Raw genomic sequence first — 19,685 nt, 5'->3', positions numbered from 1 at the left:
TTCTTGGCTTGGGTTGTGTTGGTGCTCCTGTGCTCTTTATTTCTCTGATGTTCCAGGTCTGTTGAGATCAGCAGGTCTCGGGATGTCAGGTTTACCTCCGCTTCTCGCATCGGTTTGCACAAAATATTTATGGCAAAATTTAGACTCATGTGTACATGATTCTTGTATATTTTTTCTGCCTCACGAGTATCTCTATTTATAGAGAGATTTATATATTTTGATGATGGGAAGCAATCCTTGAAAGATATCATGTAATGTTAATATGAAACAATGCTATGATTTACTCTTGTTCTTTAAAGGTTCCAAGATTAAACTAAAAGACACTTTATTTTGAACTGATCATTGCATCCTTTCAAGTATATTTTGAAAATTCTCCAACACATAATAGCGAGGATTAAAATTTTTTGTTTTGAACAAATTTTGTTTGTGTGATATTTGGTGGACAAAGAGTTATTTTTGATTTTTTAAATAAATTGTGTAGAGTATAAAAGTTGTCGTTCAGTTTAGTTGGGTAAGTTATGGAAATATGTTCTTCTCTTTTAACTAAATACTCCATTCGACCCAAATTATTTGGGAAAAATCATTTTCAAGATTTTTTTCCCCTTAATCTCATAAAATTTAATGCAAATTGCATTTAATTTTTTTCTCTCCTCTTTTTTCAATAAACAACAACCAATAAGGATTGTTTTTACATATTCTCATGCAATTTATTCGAAGGAAAACCCACAAAACATATTTCAAAATATCATGTTTTACTTTTTCATAATAAGTGCGATTTTTTTTTCATTATAATTTGGAACGGAGGGAGTAATTGAAAATTTGAATATGTGACCACTTACTTATCAAACACCTTTGTCATTTATACAAATTTATTGTTGGTGAGTGCACATAATATTTTACATTTTTTATGTAAATGGGTATCGTATGCGTGCAATTGCAGAGACTAATCCCTCGAGCTTTGTAGATCCAAATGGATGACAAACTCTTCCTAAAAGCTAAAAGTTTCTTTCCCTAAAAGTTTTAACACTGCTGCGCCTAAGTCAGGGATCGAACACATAACCTTTATTAAGCTAGAAGAGATCCGTACCATCTCATTTAAGTACTATTGCGTACATAATTTTTTATATTAAAATACTATAGATAAACTTTATCCAAATCATAAAATAGGCTACATTATTAGCAAAAAATTAATAAAATAAAATCCCCAACATCATTCGAAAGGTCATGAACGAAACAGAGCAAAAGCATCACCTCACTTTCTTCTACCCTTTGGATCACTCCGACCAATTGCTAACAACTTGTGAGACGCCCAAACTCGTATATACATGTTTTTAATTTTATTTTATATATATATATATATATATATATATATATATACACTATATACTATAGTATTAATTTATTTATTATACATAAACGTAATTAATTGTCGTCTTTATCAGACTTCTGCTAAATTCCTGTAAATCCTCAGTCGGAGGAGGAGCAGCCACCTCGGCACCATCAAATAAGGCGGCAAGTCAGCAGCCATTTCAACGTCCGCTCTCTCTTTAATGTCTTCACTCTTCTCCATTGCTGCTTTCTCTATCCTCAATTTCTGGTACGTTCCCTTAACCATTTTCCTCTTCCAATTCATCCACTTTCTCCATTACTATTTCTTCCAATTTCAACTAAAACCCTAATTTCTCTTAACCATTATTGGTTAACTATTCATTTTTTGGTTTTTATGTAGCAAGTTGTAGTTGGAAAGGATAAGGAAAGGATAAGGAAGGGAAGGAGGTGTTAGTTAGTGGCAATGGAGGAGGAGGAGGAGGAGGAGACAAGCCAGTGGAAACAAGCCATGATTAATTCCACAGCTGGAGCTATTTCTGGTGGTATATCAAGGACAGTCACATCACCTCTTGATGTTATTAAGATTAGATTCCAAGTATGTTTCTACTTTCTACTCATCACAATTTTATATTTCTTGTTAAGTCTTTGTTTGGATAAACAACTTAATTAAGAAGCGCGGATGATAAGTTATTTCTATAACAAAAGATAAAATGTTTTCACATAAGTTATAAGTTGTTTTCGTAAGCTATCTGGGTGAATTTATAGTGTTAAGAGTCTCATACTGGTTGGGAGATGGTCTGAATATATGTTTATAAGTGAGGGCAATCCTCACCTTACAAGTCGGTTTTGCAGGGTTGGGTTAGACTGAACTCTGACTTCTAAGATATAGAAATAAGCTGAAACTAGATATCTAGAATACATACATACATACATACACTAAGGCCCTGAGTGTTTGGATAAACAACTTATTTGCAGCTTATAGCACGAGTGCATATCATGATAAGCGCTTATGTATAAGATTACATAAGCTATTTTTATAGCATCATGATAAGCGCTTATACTCAATCCAAAAATTGTCGTAGTTGGTGATTTCACACATATAAAGCTGAAATAAGCATATGAAAAATGTCTGAAGATGTTTTTACAGGTACTGCCAAAACAGTCTCACAATATTTATGTCACTAGATAAGCTCAAATAAGTCAATCCAAATAAGTGCTTAGTTGTTTTTCATAAACTCTCCCAAAACAATCTAACAAGTTGAAATAAGCCTATCTAAAATCTAAATAAGCCAACTTTGAGCAAATTTGGATTGACGGAGAGTTTGGAAGAATCATGCGCCACTGTGATTTTAGTAAAAACTGCACAACTTCAAGAAAATCACGGTACTACCGAAATTTCTTCAAACTCACCACAAATTCAGATGTGCACTTCACCATTTACTCTGGGGCTGTTGTTTGTTTTAGGGGGAAAATGGGGTTGTATTGAATTTAAGGAGATGAAAAGAAAATAAGCAAAGGCAGGCAGGTTCAAAATATGGTATCATGTATTTTCTACCATCCCAGTATTTTTGAGAGGCAAATCTTACTTTGGAAAGTATTGTAGCCATTGACTGTAACTTTTACATGAAAATAACTTTCAATGTTTACTTAATGGATAACATATACTGGAATCAACGACATCTCTGGTGCAGCAATGTGTCTGTCTATGAAAACTGATATTTTTATGGTTAGAAGAGCCAGTATTACCTGACATGCCGGGCTTTGCTTACAGTTTAACGTGTATTGGTATATTGAAGGAGTGTGACTATCCAGCACTAGCTCGGATGCAATCTTGGATCTCACAATTTACACAATCTGTTTTGAAATATTCTCTCCGTCCCACAAAAATTGTCGTAGTTGGTGATTTCACACATATTAAGAAGAAGTTGTAAATGAAGAAAAGAGAATAACTATTTTACCAAATTAACCTCATCAACTATTGGTTATCATAAATGCAAAGTTGAAAAGAATAACCTGGCAGTGATGCACATGGTATTAATTGGAGGGTATAGTTGGAAAAAAGTAATTAGTGACATTGAAAAGTGAAAATGAAAATTATTTTGGGACAAATTTTTCTTACAAATGTGACAAATATTATGGGATGGAGGGAGTAAATGATGTACTTTCTCTGCCTGGAGTCTAGACAAGGGAATCTGACTTTCAAGCTACGTTTTTTCGTACATGTTTGATTGGGAATAGGGCTAATGTCGTTTTTTTCTTCTTTCATTTCCATGTATCCTTTATTAGATTAAAGAGTGTCTATTGACTATTAAAAAGTTGATATTCGTTCGTCGGTGATCAAAAGATTTTCAATTTGCTTTACATATCAAATATTTCTCAAGGATTGCATTGACATGGGGCTGCATGATGCATGTTAATGTCTTGAAGTTTTGCATGAGATTTTAGGATCTTTGGTTCATAACTTTTTGTTGTTGCTTGCTCTAATATCAATGTGAGCAGTATTATGTTATAAATTGTTGTTCGCATGATTGACAGGTTCAACTAGAGCCCACTTCCTCATGGCCGTCACTGCGCAGGGATTTGTCTACACCCTCAAAATATACTGGCATGTTTCAAGCAACTAAAGATATTTTTAGAGAAGAAGGCTTACGGGTAGAATAATTCGGCTTCTATAATTTTTGTTTAATTTCCCCGATACTCTACTTTCTCCTTAAATAACCTGTCTATGTTCTCATATCCATTGAAAAGATTTTGGCTGATGGCAACATTAGCATATGTAACAATGCTTGAATTGTGAAAAATATGTTGTGGAAGATTTATGTCGACTTTTTTCTGTGGAAAAATGTGTATTTACCCTTTTTATCTGACATATTATAGGGTTTTTGGCGGGGTAATGTGCCAGCTTTGCTCATGGTCATGCCATATACGGCTATACAGTTTACTGTTTTACACAAATTCAAGACTTTTGCCTCTGGTTCATCCAAGACAGGTATCCTATTTTGCATTTCAATTGTCGTTCTGTAGTGTAACATATTAGCTTGATGAGCAATGTAAACACTAGATGTCTGTCTACTAAGTTTTAAGTTTGCGAATTTGGTTGGATTTGTTGAAATGCTATTACTTTAAATATTTAGGTCCATAAGTTCTTCATGTTCTTTACGGTATAATACTAAATGAAAATGGTACTATTATATATATATATATATATATATATATATATATATATATATATATATATATATATATATATATATATATCTCCAAGATACACATGGATGAAAGGTAAAATTTATTTCAATAATTTATTTATTTTGGTACAGCTTAATAATTTATTTATTTTGAGATATTAGTGATTAATTAATTACTACTGTGTTTTCTGTTCTAGATTATGTTGTTCATTGTTTTACTTCCTGTTGCTGTAGAGAATCACATTAATCTGAGCCCTTATCTATCCTATGTAAGTGGAGCATTAGCTGGGTGTGCAGCTACTGTAGGGTCATATCCATTTGATCTTCTTCGAACTATATTAGCTTCTCAGGGTGAACCAAAGGTACGAGAACTAAAAAATATCATCTCCTAGCCCTGGACAATATAGCTTTGAGTGCATAGTCTGAGGCCGTTATGGTCGTTGTGGATATTTTTTTTTTTTTGTATTTATGTTATGCTAATATTTCCCTAGCATAGGTTTATCAAAACATGAGGTCAGCAGCCATTGATATTCTCCGGACCCGTGGGTTTCGAGGCTTGTATTCGGGATTGTCACCAACACTAGTTGAGATTATACCTTATGCAGGCCTACAATTTGGCACTTATGATACATTCAAACGATGGGCCATGGTAAAATTTCAGTCCTTAAATTTTAGTTGACATAATATACTTTGCATGTATTGGATGTTGATAGGACTCGATCTCGATTACGACTAAACATTGATCAATAAAATAAAATAAAATAGTAGAATATAGTAGTGAATAGAAATCTTATTGCTGGAAATAGCTAGAGTTCATGTGGGATCTAGCTCACAATACAAACAGAAGACTAAAATGAAAGGAAATAAGTTGTAAATGATAAAGGAGGCACTTCGAGAGGCCTTAGCTCTCCTAGGGTAAAATTCACCACTCAAATCATGCATAAAAAACAATGGCATGGAACATTCTGCTATTTAATCAATCAGATCCTGATCTACTTTCTCTTCCCTCGCTGAATAAGGAAACAATCCTATAAGGGAATGATTAGCTGTATCCTTTTGCCCACGTTTCCTTTTATAAATCTGTCATAACTATCAATACCTCCCCCTTCAAAATTCTCCTTGACCTCAAGGAGGAATCTGGGAAACTATTTTCTCATCTTGTCGGCTATCTCCCAAGAGTTTTCAAATTCAGACAATCCTTCCCATTTGACTGAAACTTTCACTTCTCCTTGGTTGTTCCTTCGAGTATCTAACGCTTCTTCAGGTTCTGGTTCCAGTTGCGACTCTTCATTCAAACCAGTTGGTAAAGGTTGGAAATGATTCCTTCTTCCGTAGACCCAATCAAGCAAACAATATATTGAAAGATAATTTCTCCAATAGCATTCACAAGCAACTTTAGCCATAAAAACATTGAATTTTCCTAGGTCCCATGGTATTATCCTCACTGATGAATTTAATACCACCATTTTCACAATGGCTAAATGAAACAACCCCTCTAGGTAGCAAACACTGAGATTCCAAGTAAACATTAAGAATGTTGTCAGAAATTTGTCACTTGTAGTGGATTTCATGAACATGGCATCAACAACTTGAAAGAAATCAAGGAATTTAAGCACAAACTTATCCTTCCAAATTATAATTGAAGCTAGTGACCTTCGTACCTCCTTTGAAACCGTGACTTGGGTAGTGTTCTTTGAAGATTTAAATATTGAACTGGATATTATTATTTCCAGAATTTTCTGGAGACAACTCTGATTGCAAAAGTTGACCCCTACTTGGAATTCAAAGGTAGTGATCAACATGTCCCCTAACCCTCCAATTATCTTTGAGAACTTATAGTTTTCATGCTTTGAGAGCCTTAAAATATAACAAAGAACAAGTGCATATGCAATGCAGAAAGGCCACTGATCTATTCCATATTCACTTCCCAAAATTGGTTCCTTCCCAGGGTCCCACTGTTGAAAACTTGTCGAGTCAGCTTCAAACAATCGAATCTGTAGGACAACTTCACTCACTCTGTCTCTAGGTGACAACCTGCAGTTGCTCTCTTTCAAAATCACTGAAGCTCGGACATAATCAATCATAGATCCAGCTAAGAAAATAAAAACCTCCATTGAAGTATCTAAAGAATCAAGGGCATATGCTATAGGCTTTTCCAGCAACATAAGAAAACCACTTTCTATATCTTCCATGTAACAGTTCATTGTATGAATGAATAAGTGTACTGATACTGTTTCTTCTTTCATATTCCTTCCATTCAAAACAAGAATGATGAACTTCAAAAATTTGGTAGTATTCCTAGGATCCACAAATTCTTTAAGACTTCGAATGAATTCAAGCAAGTTATCAAAGATAAATTGTTCATGGAGCATAATTTCAACCTCCTTTGTGTACCCTCTTACCAGATCATCGTCTACTTGGATAGTTAGCATAACCATGTATTCATACATTCTCTCAGCATAGTGAGCATTCCCATGTAATTTCCCCCCACCTTGCAGCACTAAATAATCATCATTTGGTGATAAAAGATGAGTCAAAATTGTCCAACACAAAGTCATACCATAGTTATGACAAATTTATAAAAGGAAACGTGGGCAAAAGGATACAGCTAATCATTCCCTTATAGGATTGTTTCCTTTTATAAATTTGTCATAACTATCAATACCTCCCCCTTCATAATTCTCCTTGACCTCAAGGAGGAATCTGGGAAACTCTTCTCATCTTGTCAGCTATCTCCCAAGAGTTTTCAAATTCAGGCAATCCTTCCCATTTGACCAAAACTTCCACTTCTCCTTGGTCATTCCTTCGAGTATCTAATGCTTCTTCAGGTTCTGGTTCCAGATGCGACTCTTCATTCAAACCAGTTGGTAAAGGATGGAAATGATTCCTTCTTTCATAGACCCAATTAAGCAAACAATAGATTGAAAGAGAATTTCTCCAATAGCATTCACAAGCAACTTTAGCCATAAAAACATTGAATTTTCCTGGATCCCATGGTATTATCCTCACTGATGAATTTAATACCACCATTTTCACAATTGCTAAATGAAACAACCCCTCTAGGTAGCAAACACTGAGATTCCAAGTAAACATTAAGAATGTTGTCAGAAATTTGTCACTTGTAGTGGATTTCATGAACATGGCATGAACAGCTTGCAAGAAATCAAGGAATTTAAGCACAAACTTATCCTTCCAAATTATGATTGAAGCTAGTGACCTTGGTACCTCCTTTGAAACCATGACTTGGGTAGTGTTCTTTGAAAATTTCAATATTGAACTGAATATTATTATTTCCAGAAATTTCTGGAGACAACTCTGATTGCAAAAGTTGACCCCTTCTTGGAATTCAAAGGTAGTGATCAACATGTCCCCTAACCCTCCAATTATCTTTGAGAACTTATAGTTTTCATGCTTTGAGAGCCTTAAAATATAACAAAGAACAAGTGCATATGCAATGCAGAAAGGCCACTGATCTATTCCATATTCACTTCCCAAAATTGGTTCCTTCCCAGGGTCCCACTGTTGAAAACTTGTCGAGTCAGCCTCAAACAATCAAATCTGTAGGACAACTTCACTCACTCTGTCTCTAGGTGACCTGCAGTTGCTCTCTTTCAAAATCACTGAAGCTCGGACATAATCAATCATAGGTCCAGCTAAGAAAATAAAAACCTCCATTGAAGTATGTAAAGGATCAAGGGCATATGCTATAGGCTTTTCCAACAACATAAGAAAACCACTTTCTATATCTTCCATGTAACAATTCATTGTATGAATGAATAAGTGTACATTTATTGTTTCTTCTTTCATATTCCTTCCATTCAAAACGAGAATGATGAACTTCAAAAATTTGGTAGTATTCCTAGGATCCACAAATTCTTTAAGACTTCGAATGAATTCAAGCAGGTTATCAAAGAGAAATTGTTCATGGAGCATAATTTCAACCTACTTTGTGTACCCTCTTACCAGATCATCGTCTACTTGGATAGTTAGCATAACCATGTATTCATACATTCTCTCAGCATAGTGAGCATTCCCATGTAATTTTCCCCCACCTTGCAGCACCAAATAATCATCATTTGGTGATAAAAGATGAGTCAAAATTGTCCAACACAAAGTCATACCATCACAAAACCTTTTCTCCTGAACACTAATTATATGATAACATTGGACTAGGTCCATGAGATCAAGAGTTTGACCCAACTCACCTAAAACGAAGCACTGACCTGTTTCCATCACCTTCAGATTCATATAATCAACCGTACCCACCTCCTCCTTTTTCATAATCCAATTGTTATCATTAAATTGAACTAAGCTCAATAACTCTATTCCCACCCACATTGCTAATTCCTTCAAAATCAAACAAAATTTAATTTGGGTCTGACCCATTATGTTAAAAGAGATACCAACCTTGCCAATTAACCCATTTGCCCTTTGAACTTCTTTTCTAATCCAAGTCAAATCATCCGAGTTAAAAGCTAGACCCACCATGTAAGATATCAAAACTACCCTTTTCTCTTTCTTCAACAAGAGAAAACCTTCCACGTTCTCCATTAACGAAATCTCTACTCCCATTTCCGGTGGTTCTCGCCGTGGTGGAACTGACCTCAGTTGATCCAAGTCTGGCGGTTCCGGTGGTGGTTTGACAACAATCGCTTGCTCTTTTCTTCCTTGAATATCGGTGTTTGCAGAGATTCGTTCATGCAAATCAGAGTTCGGCGGTTTGGCCGGCGAATCTCGCCGTACTAGCGTCGCCGTAGATCGAGCGGCGTTCTGCGATGGTGCTGGAGGCTGCAAAGCTGGTCTAGGTACACAATTGTTCTCCACCATCGTACTTAGGACCCTCATCTTCTCAGTCTCAACCTTAACTGTAGTTTCAGACACCTTCATCACTACTGTTTCAGGCTGAAACTCAGATTTGTTCAGGTGAGTTCGTTCTTTGACACCGTAGAAACTTTGATTGTTACCATCATCAGTTTGTTTTGGTTGAGATCGTGAGTTGCACGACCACGTGCTATTATCGCTCCAATCGTCCTCTTCGCTGTAGTGGTGTACTCTTCTCCGTGGGCGACCCCGAGGACGGTTATGACGAGGAAATTCCTCCTGAACCAACTGTCTAATCTGCTCCAACGTGACCTGAGGCCGTGCTTGTTGCTCTAGAACCAACTGACGAAGCTGCTCAGCTGCAACTTCAGCTTTGCTCATCCTCTGTTCTAATGCATCAACACGTTTCTCTATTTGATGGTTGGATTTTGGATTGTAACCAAGGCTCTGGATACCAATTGATAGGACTCGATCTCGATTACGACTAAACATTGATCAATAAAATAGTAGAATATAGTAGTGAATAGAAATCTTATTGCTGGAAATAGCTAGAGTTCATGTGGGATCTAGCTCACAATACAAACAGAAGACTAAAATGAAAGGAAATAAGCTGTAAATGATAAAGGAGGCACTTCGAGAGGCCTTAGCTCTCCTAGGGTAAAATTCACCACTCAAATCATGCATAAAAAACAATGGCATGGAACATTCTGCTATTTAATCAATCAGATCCTGATCTACTTTCTCTTCCCTCGCTGAATAAGGAAACAATCCTATAAGGGAATGATTAGCTGTATCCTTTTGCCCACGTTTCCTTTTATAAATCTGTCATAACTATCAGATGTCATTTGTGGCTGTTTCAAAACAACTATAAGTTCTTCTTATATTGTGTAGTGCTCAACATTCTAGCCTACTTTTCCATGTCTTGTACCATCATATTAATAGTACAATGTTTATTGATGTAAATGATTCTAGTAGAACTATAATGTCACAAGATGCACCAGTTAGTTATATGCAATCCTTTTTTGCAATGATAAGTTATTGTTTGTTTACAAGGGTTGCTTTATGTTTCTCATATTATGGTCGCATGGTTGAATCTTACCGCAACCAAGGTCTTTTCATACTACATGGGATCGATCACATGGATCAAAGGATGGCATAATATTGTTTCATTTCTTGTATGATATCTACATATAGCTCATTTAATTTTAGAGGAATCTGATCCCTTGCACTAGCTATTTATTTTGCATTAGCAAACCTATACAGCATTTTTTATTCTTATTAAATCTGTGTCTGAAACTCTAAGCTAAGCCATTATTCGTGTTCACGCCTCACACCTAGATTCAGACTTCTAGGTCTGCATTTCTGCGTGATTAAAACACATGGAACTGTTAATAACTTAATACAAATTTGGTTCATTCATAAATTGCAACATCCATATAGATAGAGTTGCATTCCATCACAGGGTTGATGAATGCTTTAATTTTACTTTCTAGCTATGAATTATCTCATACCTGTTCTTTAATATTGTATATAGGCGTGGAACCATGTTCAATATTCAAACACAGTTGCAGAAGAGAGCCTCTCTAGCTTTCAGCTTTTCTTATGTGGGCTAGCAGCAGGAACATGCGCCAAACTCGTCTGTCATCCACTTGATGTAGTCAAGAAAAGATTTCAGGTAGATTTAGAATGTGGAATACAAAATCATAAAACTAAGTAAACTTGTGTTGTCCTCATGCTGGTTAAATGTTGTCGAAGTTTTTATCATGTCTTCATGTGGATATACATATGGATCTTCATTATTTGTTTGCTGCAGATTGAAGGTTTGCAAAGGCATCCAAGATATGGAGCTCGGGTTGAACATCGTGCGTATAGTAATATGTTTGACGCCTTGAGACGAATATTACAGAAGGAGGGTTGGGCTGGTCTGTATAAGGGGATAGTTCCATCTACTGTTAAAGCTGCACCAGCTGGTGCTGTAACTTTTGTTGCATATGAATTGACATCAGATTGGCTGGAGTCTATTTTGACTTGATTTTCTTTTATACTCCAAGAAAAGGGAGAGGTTTTAATGATTTTTTTTTCTCCTCGTGCTTTCACATTTAATTACCTCGAATTATGAGGTACACAATGATTTAATTCAAATATACAGCATTATCTGATAGGATTGAATTTATTTTTTTAATATGGAAAACAGTTTAAAATAAAAGCCAAGATATTTATAGCGACACCTTTTTTCCATTTTCTAAATGGTGTACTTCAGCTATTGATCGATGGTTATTAGTCTTGTTTAATGTGATTTTAAATTTCAAATGTATCCTAAATTTCCACAGCATTCCCTTTCAACTTTCTCTGGGACGAAATCAGGGTTCAAAGATTTAGGAGACAATGGATTAATCAAACATGGTTAATATTCCTCTTTTGGAATCCACCAAATGGATTTTGTATTTGATATCGTCGCTTTTCCGGATAAAATTCAAGCTCAATACATCAGGGATATAATCACACAAGGAAAGAACATAAACCTATACTATATGTTGCAAACCAAAATCTCCATATGCTCCTGTTTTATTAGAGATAAGATACTTGAATAAAGCAGATTGATGTGTGTTAGAAGTCCCACATTGGCTAGAGATATGGCAAAGATAGCCTTTATAAATGTAGTGCAAACCTCAACTCTCAAGCTAGCTTTTGTGGTTGAGTATAGGCCTTACAAATTCTAATATGGTATCAGAGCCTATCCTAGATCCATTTGTTGTTTGTTGTGGAGACCTCCCATATTTGGGCCACCCGTTGTTGTTGATCCCACGTTCCTGGACGTGAGGGGGTGTGTTAGAAGTCCCACATTGGCTAGAGATATGGCAAAGATAGCCTTTATAAATGTAGTGCAAACCTCAACTCTCAAGCTAGCTTTTGTGGTTGAGTATAGGCCTTACAAATTCTAATAATGTGAAACACAGAAAAATGAACACAATCTCGACCGTTGGGTTACAAACCCTTATTATTACAACTCCTTCTCAAGTTAATTTCCATCATAAGACAAATTTAATTTTTGATATTACAAAAGTCTTGAAAAAACCAAGTTCTTGGCCTCACTAGCACTTAATACAGTGATTACAGCTCAATAAAGACCTGAGGCTAGTATTTGGCATTCACTTTTCTGTTGAAGATATCTAAGTATACTTTTCAATGGGCAAAACTTAGTGCACACTTTAAATCTATTTAGAACATCCTTTAGTCAGATAGGAAGCAATTAGCAATGCTGGTAAATCTGTTTATCTCGGCGTTTTGTTCTTATCTTCACTTCTTCCTTCTGGAGGATGAGACAGGAATTGCAAGATTTTCTGAATCTGACCAACATCAACCCGGAATTTTTCTGCAATCTGGTGTACATCCATAGGGCCATTGTGATCATCAGCCTTGCCTTCATGCAAGAGGATGATATGGCGCACCTGAGCTACATTCAAAGTGCCTGCTGCAACTGGCCTTTCCTCATATTGAGCAGAATTTGGTTTTGTATTTCGCAACTTTGGCATGGGCCTATTATACTTCTCAACCAGAGATGCCTGTAATAATAATATTATCAAATCGTAAAATGCGTCTCAGTAAACTATGCACTAAAGAAAGTTTGGAAGAAACTTTCAAAAAGGTTTATTTCTCAGTAAAATAAGCATGAACCAAACAAAGAACAACTGTGCTGCAAAGGTTTGACAAATTTGTTATGTACTATAGTATTTGTCCTAGTACCACAAATAAACAATGACAGAAAACATAAACTCAACATTTACTATGATAAACAGTGTCTACATGTATTGGAATATTAATATATTATAAACATAAAGCATACAACAATAAAGTATTTTAAGCAAACATTAATTCATAACATACAATCAGATGTAGGATTACTTTGGCAGATTTATTTTCATCAGAATTACCTTTGAACTTAATACAATATAGAGAATTACGGCATTGGACTCCAAACTATGTAACCAACCCCACCAAGGTTTGGTAGTTTATTGTTTTTGTTCCTTTCATCTAACAGTCTTAAATGCCAATAATACCACCTTCTAAGCCAGCATACAGAGATCAAGATTTAATACTATTCCATCATAAAAGGGTGAATAAGAAAACTATAAAATGTATCTATAAAAAATTATAAAATGGTATAGTTCAATGGTGTAAATATCAAAATTAGCAAGCCTACATTACATGCAACATCAAATACTTTCTGCATCAACTTCAACTACACAACAGGAGTAAATGTAACTTGCACAAACTCACCTCCCCCATTTCAAGTTTTCCCCCAGGCTTTGATGTAATCCTACCAAGCATTTGACCAAGCATAGCATCAAATTTGGGATCTCTTTCTTCCAGGATGTTGTCCAAATTAGCTTTAGGACGATCATCTTAAGCCAACAGATGAAAACACTATCAACAACCATGAAATATGAAAGTAGTATTACAAAACCTCAAATAAATAAACAGTATACCTATGCAGGCATATTGCAAACACACAAATTATGATGAAGGAAAGCCTTTACAGTCAAAAATAAGCTACAGCTAGTAAGAGGGCAAGACCCCAACATGTAGTTGTAACCGATAAAATAGATTCTAGGGACAAACCGGTAGAATCAAGTTCTCAAACTAGGGATTCCAATGATCTAGAATAGAATCCGGTACCAAAGAGAGATTATGCAAAGCATAATATTGAATGAGAGTTTTTTAGAGAAGATAATTTGTTGAATATTGATTGATTGTCAAAATGAGGCACCATGCCTTTAAATACAGCCCTCAGGGCTAAAATAGTAAAATGACATAAAATAAACTATTATTTAAAATAAATAATAATATCATATACTTAATTTCCTGTGACAATACCCTCCCCTTCAAACATCCTTGTCCTCAAGGATGAAAAATTTTAAGTACCATGCTTACTTAGGAGGTAAAGTCTTCCATTTGAGCACAACTAAAGGAACATGAACACTTCCCCTTTCGATCATTTTCCTATGTAGAATAGCCACAATAAGATCAACATTATCAGCCAACTTTCGAAATCTACACATATACTTTGGAAGCCAATTCTTCAACTTGGTTAAAACTTTAGGAGCATGAAAAATACCCTTGTAGACCATCTTCCTGTGTAAAACAAGTACATATTTTCTTCTTTGATGGGCTAGCAAAAATCTTTGGGTAGTGGCAGATGTGAAATAGACAGTTTCAATATCACGAAGTGGTTTATCAGTAGAAAGAGTTGCCTTTACACATACATCACAGTTGACATAGTGAATAAACTTATCCATCTTCCATAAAAACCAAGGATGGTAATGATTGGCTTCTTGTTCATAAACAATAGCAGCAGCACTCATAACTAGTGTACCAAGGTTCTTCAAAACATTGTCCACATTAGAACACTTTTTAAATTCAGCTCCTGCCTCCGCATGGAATAACACTTATTATGCATTAATAAAACAAATATTGCTCCAACAACTTGTTTCATAGGTGCAGACAACAGTAGCACTAGTTTTTGTGCAATATTAGTAGAGAACTCAATTTTTTTATGCAACAAGGCCTCATATAATACTAGTGCCACACAATTTCCATTTCCATGTGTTCCTAAGACTTCAAAGATTGTGGCATAATTAATCCCAATAGAAGATACCACCATTGTTTCTCTCATAGTAAAAGTATGATCAAAAACTAGTTTGCCCTTTTCATAACAAAATTCTTGATATTGTCCGAGTGCTTTTAACCAAGAATCTCCCAACATATTTCGAAGTACAGTACCATTCAATTTGTAGAACTTATAGTGATAATTCATCATAAAAAGGTATGATAAAGTGATATCTTCAAAGACTTTTGACCAATCATCAAATGTGATAGCAACTTCCTTAATTATTCTATATATTTGAGTAATAAAAATATCCTCTTCATATGTATATATTCTGAACACGGACAGTGAACTCCATAGCTTTAACGCAAGGATAAACGATTTGGCAAAAACTATCCGTTCTTTTTCAGTAAACATAGTGAAAAGTGTATTTGCATAAATGCCTTCCATCAAATAAAACATACCCGAGTGAATGTGTATGATGTTGCCATTCTTTACAAGTGGGATACTCAAGGTCGAGACACCTTCCTCAGCATGGTGTGAGCAAGCCTTTCCAACTGATTTGTTCTTTCTCCAATCCACAAAAAATGAAAGGAAAATTGTATCCGATAAACCCTTCCTCTCAACAGAAAACTTTTGCACTGTGTTTTTATACCTTTCACCGAAAATCCTACATTTGTTTTGGATTATGATGATCTTTGGTACCAATGGCCTGCCTGAAGCTTGTCCCAGCGACGATAGCATCGTTTGCAACTGGGTTATCGTCGGAGATGTTTGTGACGGAATTCAAGAGAACAGACAAGCACTTGACGGTGACGTTCTCATTAGAAACAGAAACGAAAGGAAACACCTCGACAGAAACGAGAGCGACAACAACCCACCGGGATCGAAACATTGGAGATTGTGAGAGCTTAGAGGAACTTTTAGTTGCAGTACCATAACTAGAACATATGCTTTCATATTTGCTTGTTGGTTCAACGATGTGGGTTTCAAATGCTTTGTGGGCATTTGATCAAACACTTGGAGGGTATGTTGTAGTAACCTACAAGAAGCAATAGTTGGATATTGAGTTACTGTGAAATCTTCCTTTGTAGTAACCGACAGAGAGAGTGACGGCGATGGAACAATGCTAAGGTCGGTTAAGAAAGATGAGTCTGGATTTGTGGCGACTCTGTCTTCAACCGGTGCCTTATATGTGGCGTCATCACCGGAGAATGATGGATCGAAGATAGAAGGATTTGAATCAGTGGCAATCTCCTGGTTCATGAATGTGGATATTAAGATTGGGGTTTGCAACTTAACACTGGAAGATTGCTGGAAATCTTCATCAATCCCTTTAACTTCTTCAAGTTTCGAAGGTTGTGGTGCTTCGATGCTGTTCATTGATGAACAACCCTGTCTAGGTACACACATAGGGGTAGACAGCATATTGCTATTTGGGATTGATTGTTTCTGAGAAAATTTTGTATCAACTTCCTCGTCCATCTCTATCACTTTGAATCGGATGCTTTTATGCTTCAATGCATGATCAACAGTAAAAGGCTCATCACATACAAAACATAAACCCAATTCCATCTTCTCTTCCACATCGAGAGCACTCAAAATTTTCACCAAATTATGTTTTGAACCCATCTTATGCGCCGAATCGAAGGCTCGTGATACCAATTGTAACCGATAAAATAGATTCTAGGGACAAACCGGTAGAATCAAGTTCTCAAAGTAGGGATTCCAATGATCTAGAATAGAATCCGGTACCAAAGAGAGATTATGCAAAGCATAATATTGAATGAGAGAGTTTTTTAGAGAAGATAATTTGTTGAATATTGATTGATTGTCAAAATGAGGCACCATGCCTTTAAATACAACCCTCAGGGCTAAAATAGTAAAATGACATAAAATAAACTATTATTTAAAATAAATAATAATATCATATACTTAATTTCCTGTGACAGTAGTGGTATGATATGTTCCGCAGGCAATGTGGAAATAGGAATGAAAATGCAATAGGGTGGAAGATTTTGATGTTCATTGGCTGTTGCGAAGACCATAAGTGCTTGATGGAAAGTTAATTCAAACTGGCTCAAAATGCTCGGTGCTTCAGTTATAAGTTATAACTATTCCACAGTTTGATTGAAATTTGAAACAGTGTAAATTATAGTTTGACCAAAATTTTCACTTCCCCATGTCCTAGGGCAAGGATTAAATCCCTTCTCTTTCCCTTTAAGCTGGTGAAAAGATATAGAGCATTTTTGGATTGACTTATTTGAGCTTATGTACTGGTATAAGCACTTGTGAAACTGTTTGGATTTGCAAGAGCTTATAGAAACAACTCATGACATGTCCATAAGCTCTCCAAGATATTATGAAAACAGCATAGCTTATATGAAAATAGTTTGACTTTATTTTATTCTTTGTTATAGAAATAACATATACATAAACAGAGGATAAGTTTATAGGTTCTACATTCTTGTATTGTGTTGTTCATTCCATTCCTTTTAAGTTTTTAGGTCTCCCGGCTCGATCCAATCTGAGGAGATATGCCACTTGGTTGCCTATTGTTGAGACTTGAGAATATGCGAAAAAGGTTGTCAGGTTAGAAAGTCGCAATTTATCAATTGGTGGTCGGGTGATTTTGATAAATTCAGCATTGAATAGTATCCCCTTGTTTTTCTTGTCTTTCTTTAAAGTTCCAAACAGAACTTTGCATACTTTTGATTATTATTCAGAAAGAAAATTTGGAGGGTTAATTAGGACAATGTTTGCAAATCAAAGGAGGATGGTAGGTTGGTTGTGAAAAGAATTTGGAGATTTTTAACATAGCTCTTTTAAGCAAGCGGAAGTGGTGATTTCTAATAGATACAAACTGATTTGGTATGACCTCTTGACCCACAAGTATGGTTATCTACCTTCTAAAATTTTATACCAAGATGTTATTGGTTCTTTCACGAAGGTTTCATAATGATGGTGGGGATTATTGTGTATAGGAAATAAATATGATGTATCAGTTAGGTTTCCTAAAAATATTTACACTAAATTTGGTAATGAGAAATATGTTGATTTTTGGAGATAGGTGGTTTGGGATCATCCCTATAAATATGTTTCCACTGCTGTTTGATGCGTCTAGTGCTTAAGAAGGTTCAGTTGCTGAATGGGGTTGTGGTGCCATGGTATGTGGCGCCATGGTATGTGGCATTGGAATTTTGGGTTGGATGGTCTTGTGAATGCTGATACTAGATTGCAAGCGGGTGAATTAAGAGGAATGCTTATGGGTTTTCAGCCTGATGCTAATATGTTGGATTCTTGGAAGTGGGTTCATGATAGTGTCAATGGTTTCAGTGTCAAATCATGCTATAAGGTAGTATTTTATTAGGAATCTGCCCATATTTAAAATGATCCGTTTATTAAGAAGGCTTTATCTGTCGCACTTACCAACTTGGGATGCACCACACGCAAGAGGAGTTATAGACAGTAACTTCAATTTATCGTGTGTGTGTTTTGTTCATAAGAAGTTGAAACTTATTCACATTTTTTTGCATGTCCTTCTGCCAAGTCTATTTGGCATAAGTTATTTGGTTGGAGTTGGACGGGCGTAGCTGATCATCCAGCTTTAGTGAAAGGGAGGTCGGCTAAAAAGGCTAAAAATCTGATTCGGCTTTGCTAAAATTCTTATGGTTGATGCGAGATAATGTATTATTCAGAGGTGAAATTTGTGATCTTGGTATGGTTTAGAACTCCATTAAAACCATTTGTTGGACTTGGTTCATTGGCAAAGTTTGTAGAAATTATGTTGGTTTTTCCCATTTGGTGTCGTCACCCTTTAGCATGTGGAAAGCGGTTAATTTGATATTGTTGTATATTATTATGAGTTGGAGTATCATTTATACTCTCCATTATATTTTGCTTATAAACAATTTTTTTTGTTGGTACTAACTGGTTCCCAGGGTAAGGGGACCTAGTAATCCAGAGCTCGGCCGCGAGTTAAGTAAAGTGTGGCCAAAAATTGTTCCCACCATGAATCGAATCCGAACCATTCATCCCAGGGGGGGCTCATTAATTAATTTGTTTATGCAAAATAGTAAATTCCAAAATCAAAACTTTCAACTAAATATAGATATTCACAAAAACTACCACATTGTTCGGGGCCTTAATTTACAAATTCCTCAACAAAGAACAACACCATCTCAAAATAACCCTAATTAGCTACCTTAATCTCTGAGGTACCCACTAACATTTTCGAATTTGTAACAACAAAATTAAACTTTTTTTTTAAAAAAATGGCATAACCTAAGGAATTAACAAAAAACTGAAAGAAAGAGAGGTTAACTAACCGTCGTTGAATGATTCTAGTTTGGCGGCTTTTGAGGTCTCAACCGGCTTATCGGTGGCAACCTTGGACGGAGGTCGGTGGTCGACGGCGATCTTGGGTTTGGAGAATGATGACGTGTCAGTTTCAGATGCGGCTCGTATTCTTCCAGATGCTCGACGAAATGCCTGACCCATTGTTGTTGTTGTTGTTATTAATCTTGTTTGCCGCGAAGTTTGATTGATTAATTCATTGAAACACCATTTTGAAAAGGATGAAAGAAAGTTTGTAGTAGAGAAGAGAAGCATCCACCGAGACTGACGTGGTCACGCAAGAACCCAAGTTTCAAAACACAATTTTGAGTTTTTTATTTTATTTTTTATTTAATTCTTTCGGTTCACAAATGAGTTTTTTTTTTTTTTTTTTTTTTTTATAAAAT

At 35.7% G+C, this 19,685-nt stretch overlaps 2 protein-coding genes across 3 annotated transcripts; one reads left to right on the top strand and one right to left on the bottom strand.

Annotated features, from left to right (window-relative positions):
* Window positions 1-1,160: 1,160 nt before the first annotated feature.
* On the top strand, window positions 1,161-11,497 carry LOC123884483 (mitochondrial thiamine diphosphate carrier 2-like). Of its 2 annotated transcripts, none has more exons than XM_045933577.1 (9): window positions 1,161-1,300; window positions 1,443-1,597; window positions 1,730-1,924; window positions 3,865-3,981; window positions 4,207-4,318; window positions 4,752-4,879; window positions 5,014-5,166; window positions 10,873-11,013; window positions 11,152-11,497. In XM_045933577.1, the coding sequence occupies exons 3-9, from the start codon at window positions 1,793-1,795 to the stop codon at window positions 11,368-11,370; spliced, it is 1,002 nt and encodes a 333-aa protein (XP_045789533.1). In that variant the 5' UTR covers window positions 1,161-1,300; window positions 1,443-1,597; window positions 1,730-1,792; the 3' UTR covers window positions 11,371-11,497. The 2 variants fall into 2 exon arrangements, with proteins under 2 accessions (XP_045789533.1, XP_045789534.1); XM_045933578.1 differs by having other exon boundaries at window positions 1,190-1,300; window positions 1,472-1,597.
* An 803-nt stretch (window positions 11,498-12,300) lies between these two features.
* On the bottom strand, window positions 12,301-19,604 carry LOC123884484. The gene is made up of 3 exons (XM_045933579.1): window positions 19,272-19,604; window positions 13,617-13,741; window positions 12,301-12,901 (listed from the first exon to the last, which is right to left on the bottom strand). The coding sequence occupies exons 1-3, from the start codon at window positions 19,552-19,554 to the stop codon at window positions 12,611-12,613; spliced, it is 699 nt and encodes a 232-aa protein (XP_045789535.1). The 5' UTR covers window positions 19,555-19,604; the 3' UTR covers window positions 12,301-12,610.
* Window positions 19,605-19,685: the final 81 nt, after the last annotated feature.

Source organism: Trifolium pratense, linkage group LG5 (assembly GCF_020283565.1).
Source record: "Trifolium pratense cultivar HEN17-A07 linkage group LG5, ARS_RC_1.1, whole genome shotgun sequence".
In the NCBI taxonomy this organism is placed as follows: domain Eukaryota; kingdom Viridiplantae; phylum Streptophyta; class Magnoliopsida; order Fabales; family Fabaceae; genus Trifolium; species Trifolium pratense.
Note: the sequence above shows the minus strand (reverse complement) of the source record. Positions and strands in the feature narration are given on the sequence as shown.

Coding starts and splice junctions, on each gene's coding strand:
- LOC123884483 (XM_045933577.1), top strand. CDS start 1,793: ATGGAGGAGGAGGAGGAGGAGGAGACAAGCCAGTGGAAACAAGCCATG. Junction 4,880..5,013: donor CTTCTCAGGGTGAACCAAAG/GTACGAGAACTA, acceptor TCCCTAGCATAG/GTTTATCAAAACATGAGGTC. Junction 11,014..11,151: donor TAGTCAAGAAAAGATTTCAG/GTAGATTTAGAA, acceptor TGTTTGCTGCAG/ATTGAAGGTTTGCAAAGGCA.
- LOC123884484 (XM_045933579.1), bottom strand. CDS start 19,554: ATGCTTCTCTTCTCTACTACAAACTTTCTTTCATCCTTTTCAAAATGG. Junction 13,742..19,271: donor ACTAGAATCATTCAACGACG/GTTAGTTAACCT, acceptor TGTTGGCTTAAG/ATGATCGTCCTAAAGCTAAT. Junction 12,902..13,616: donor GAAAACTTGAAATGGGGGAG/GTGAGTTTGTGC, acceptor TTATTATTACAG/GCATCTCTGGTTGAGAAGTA.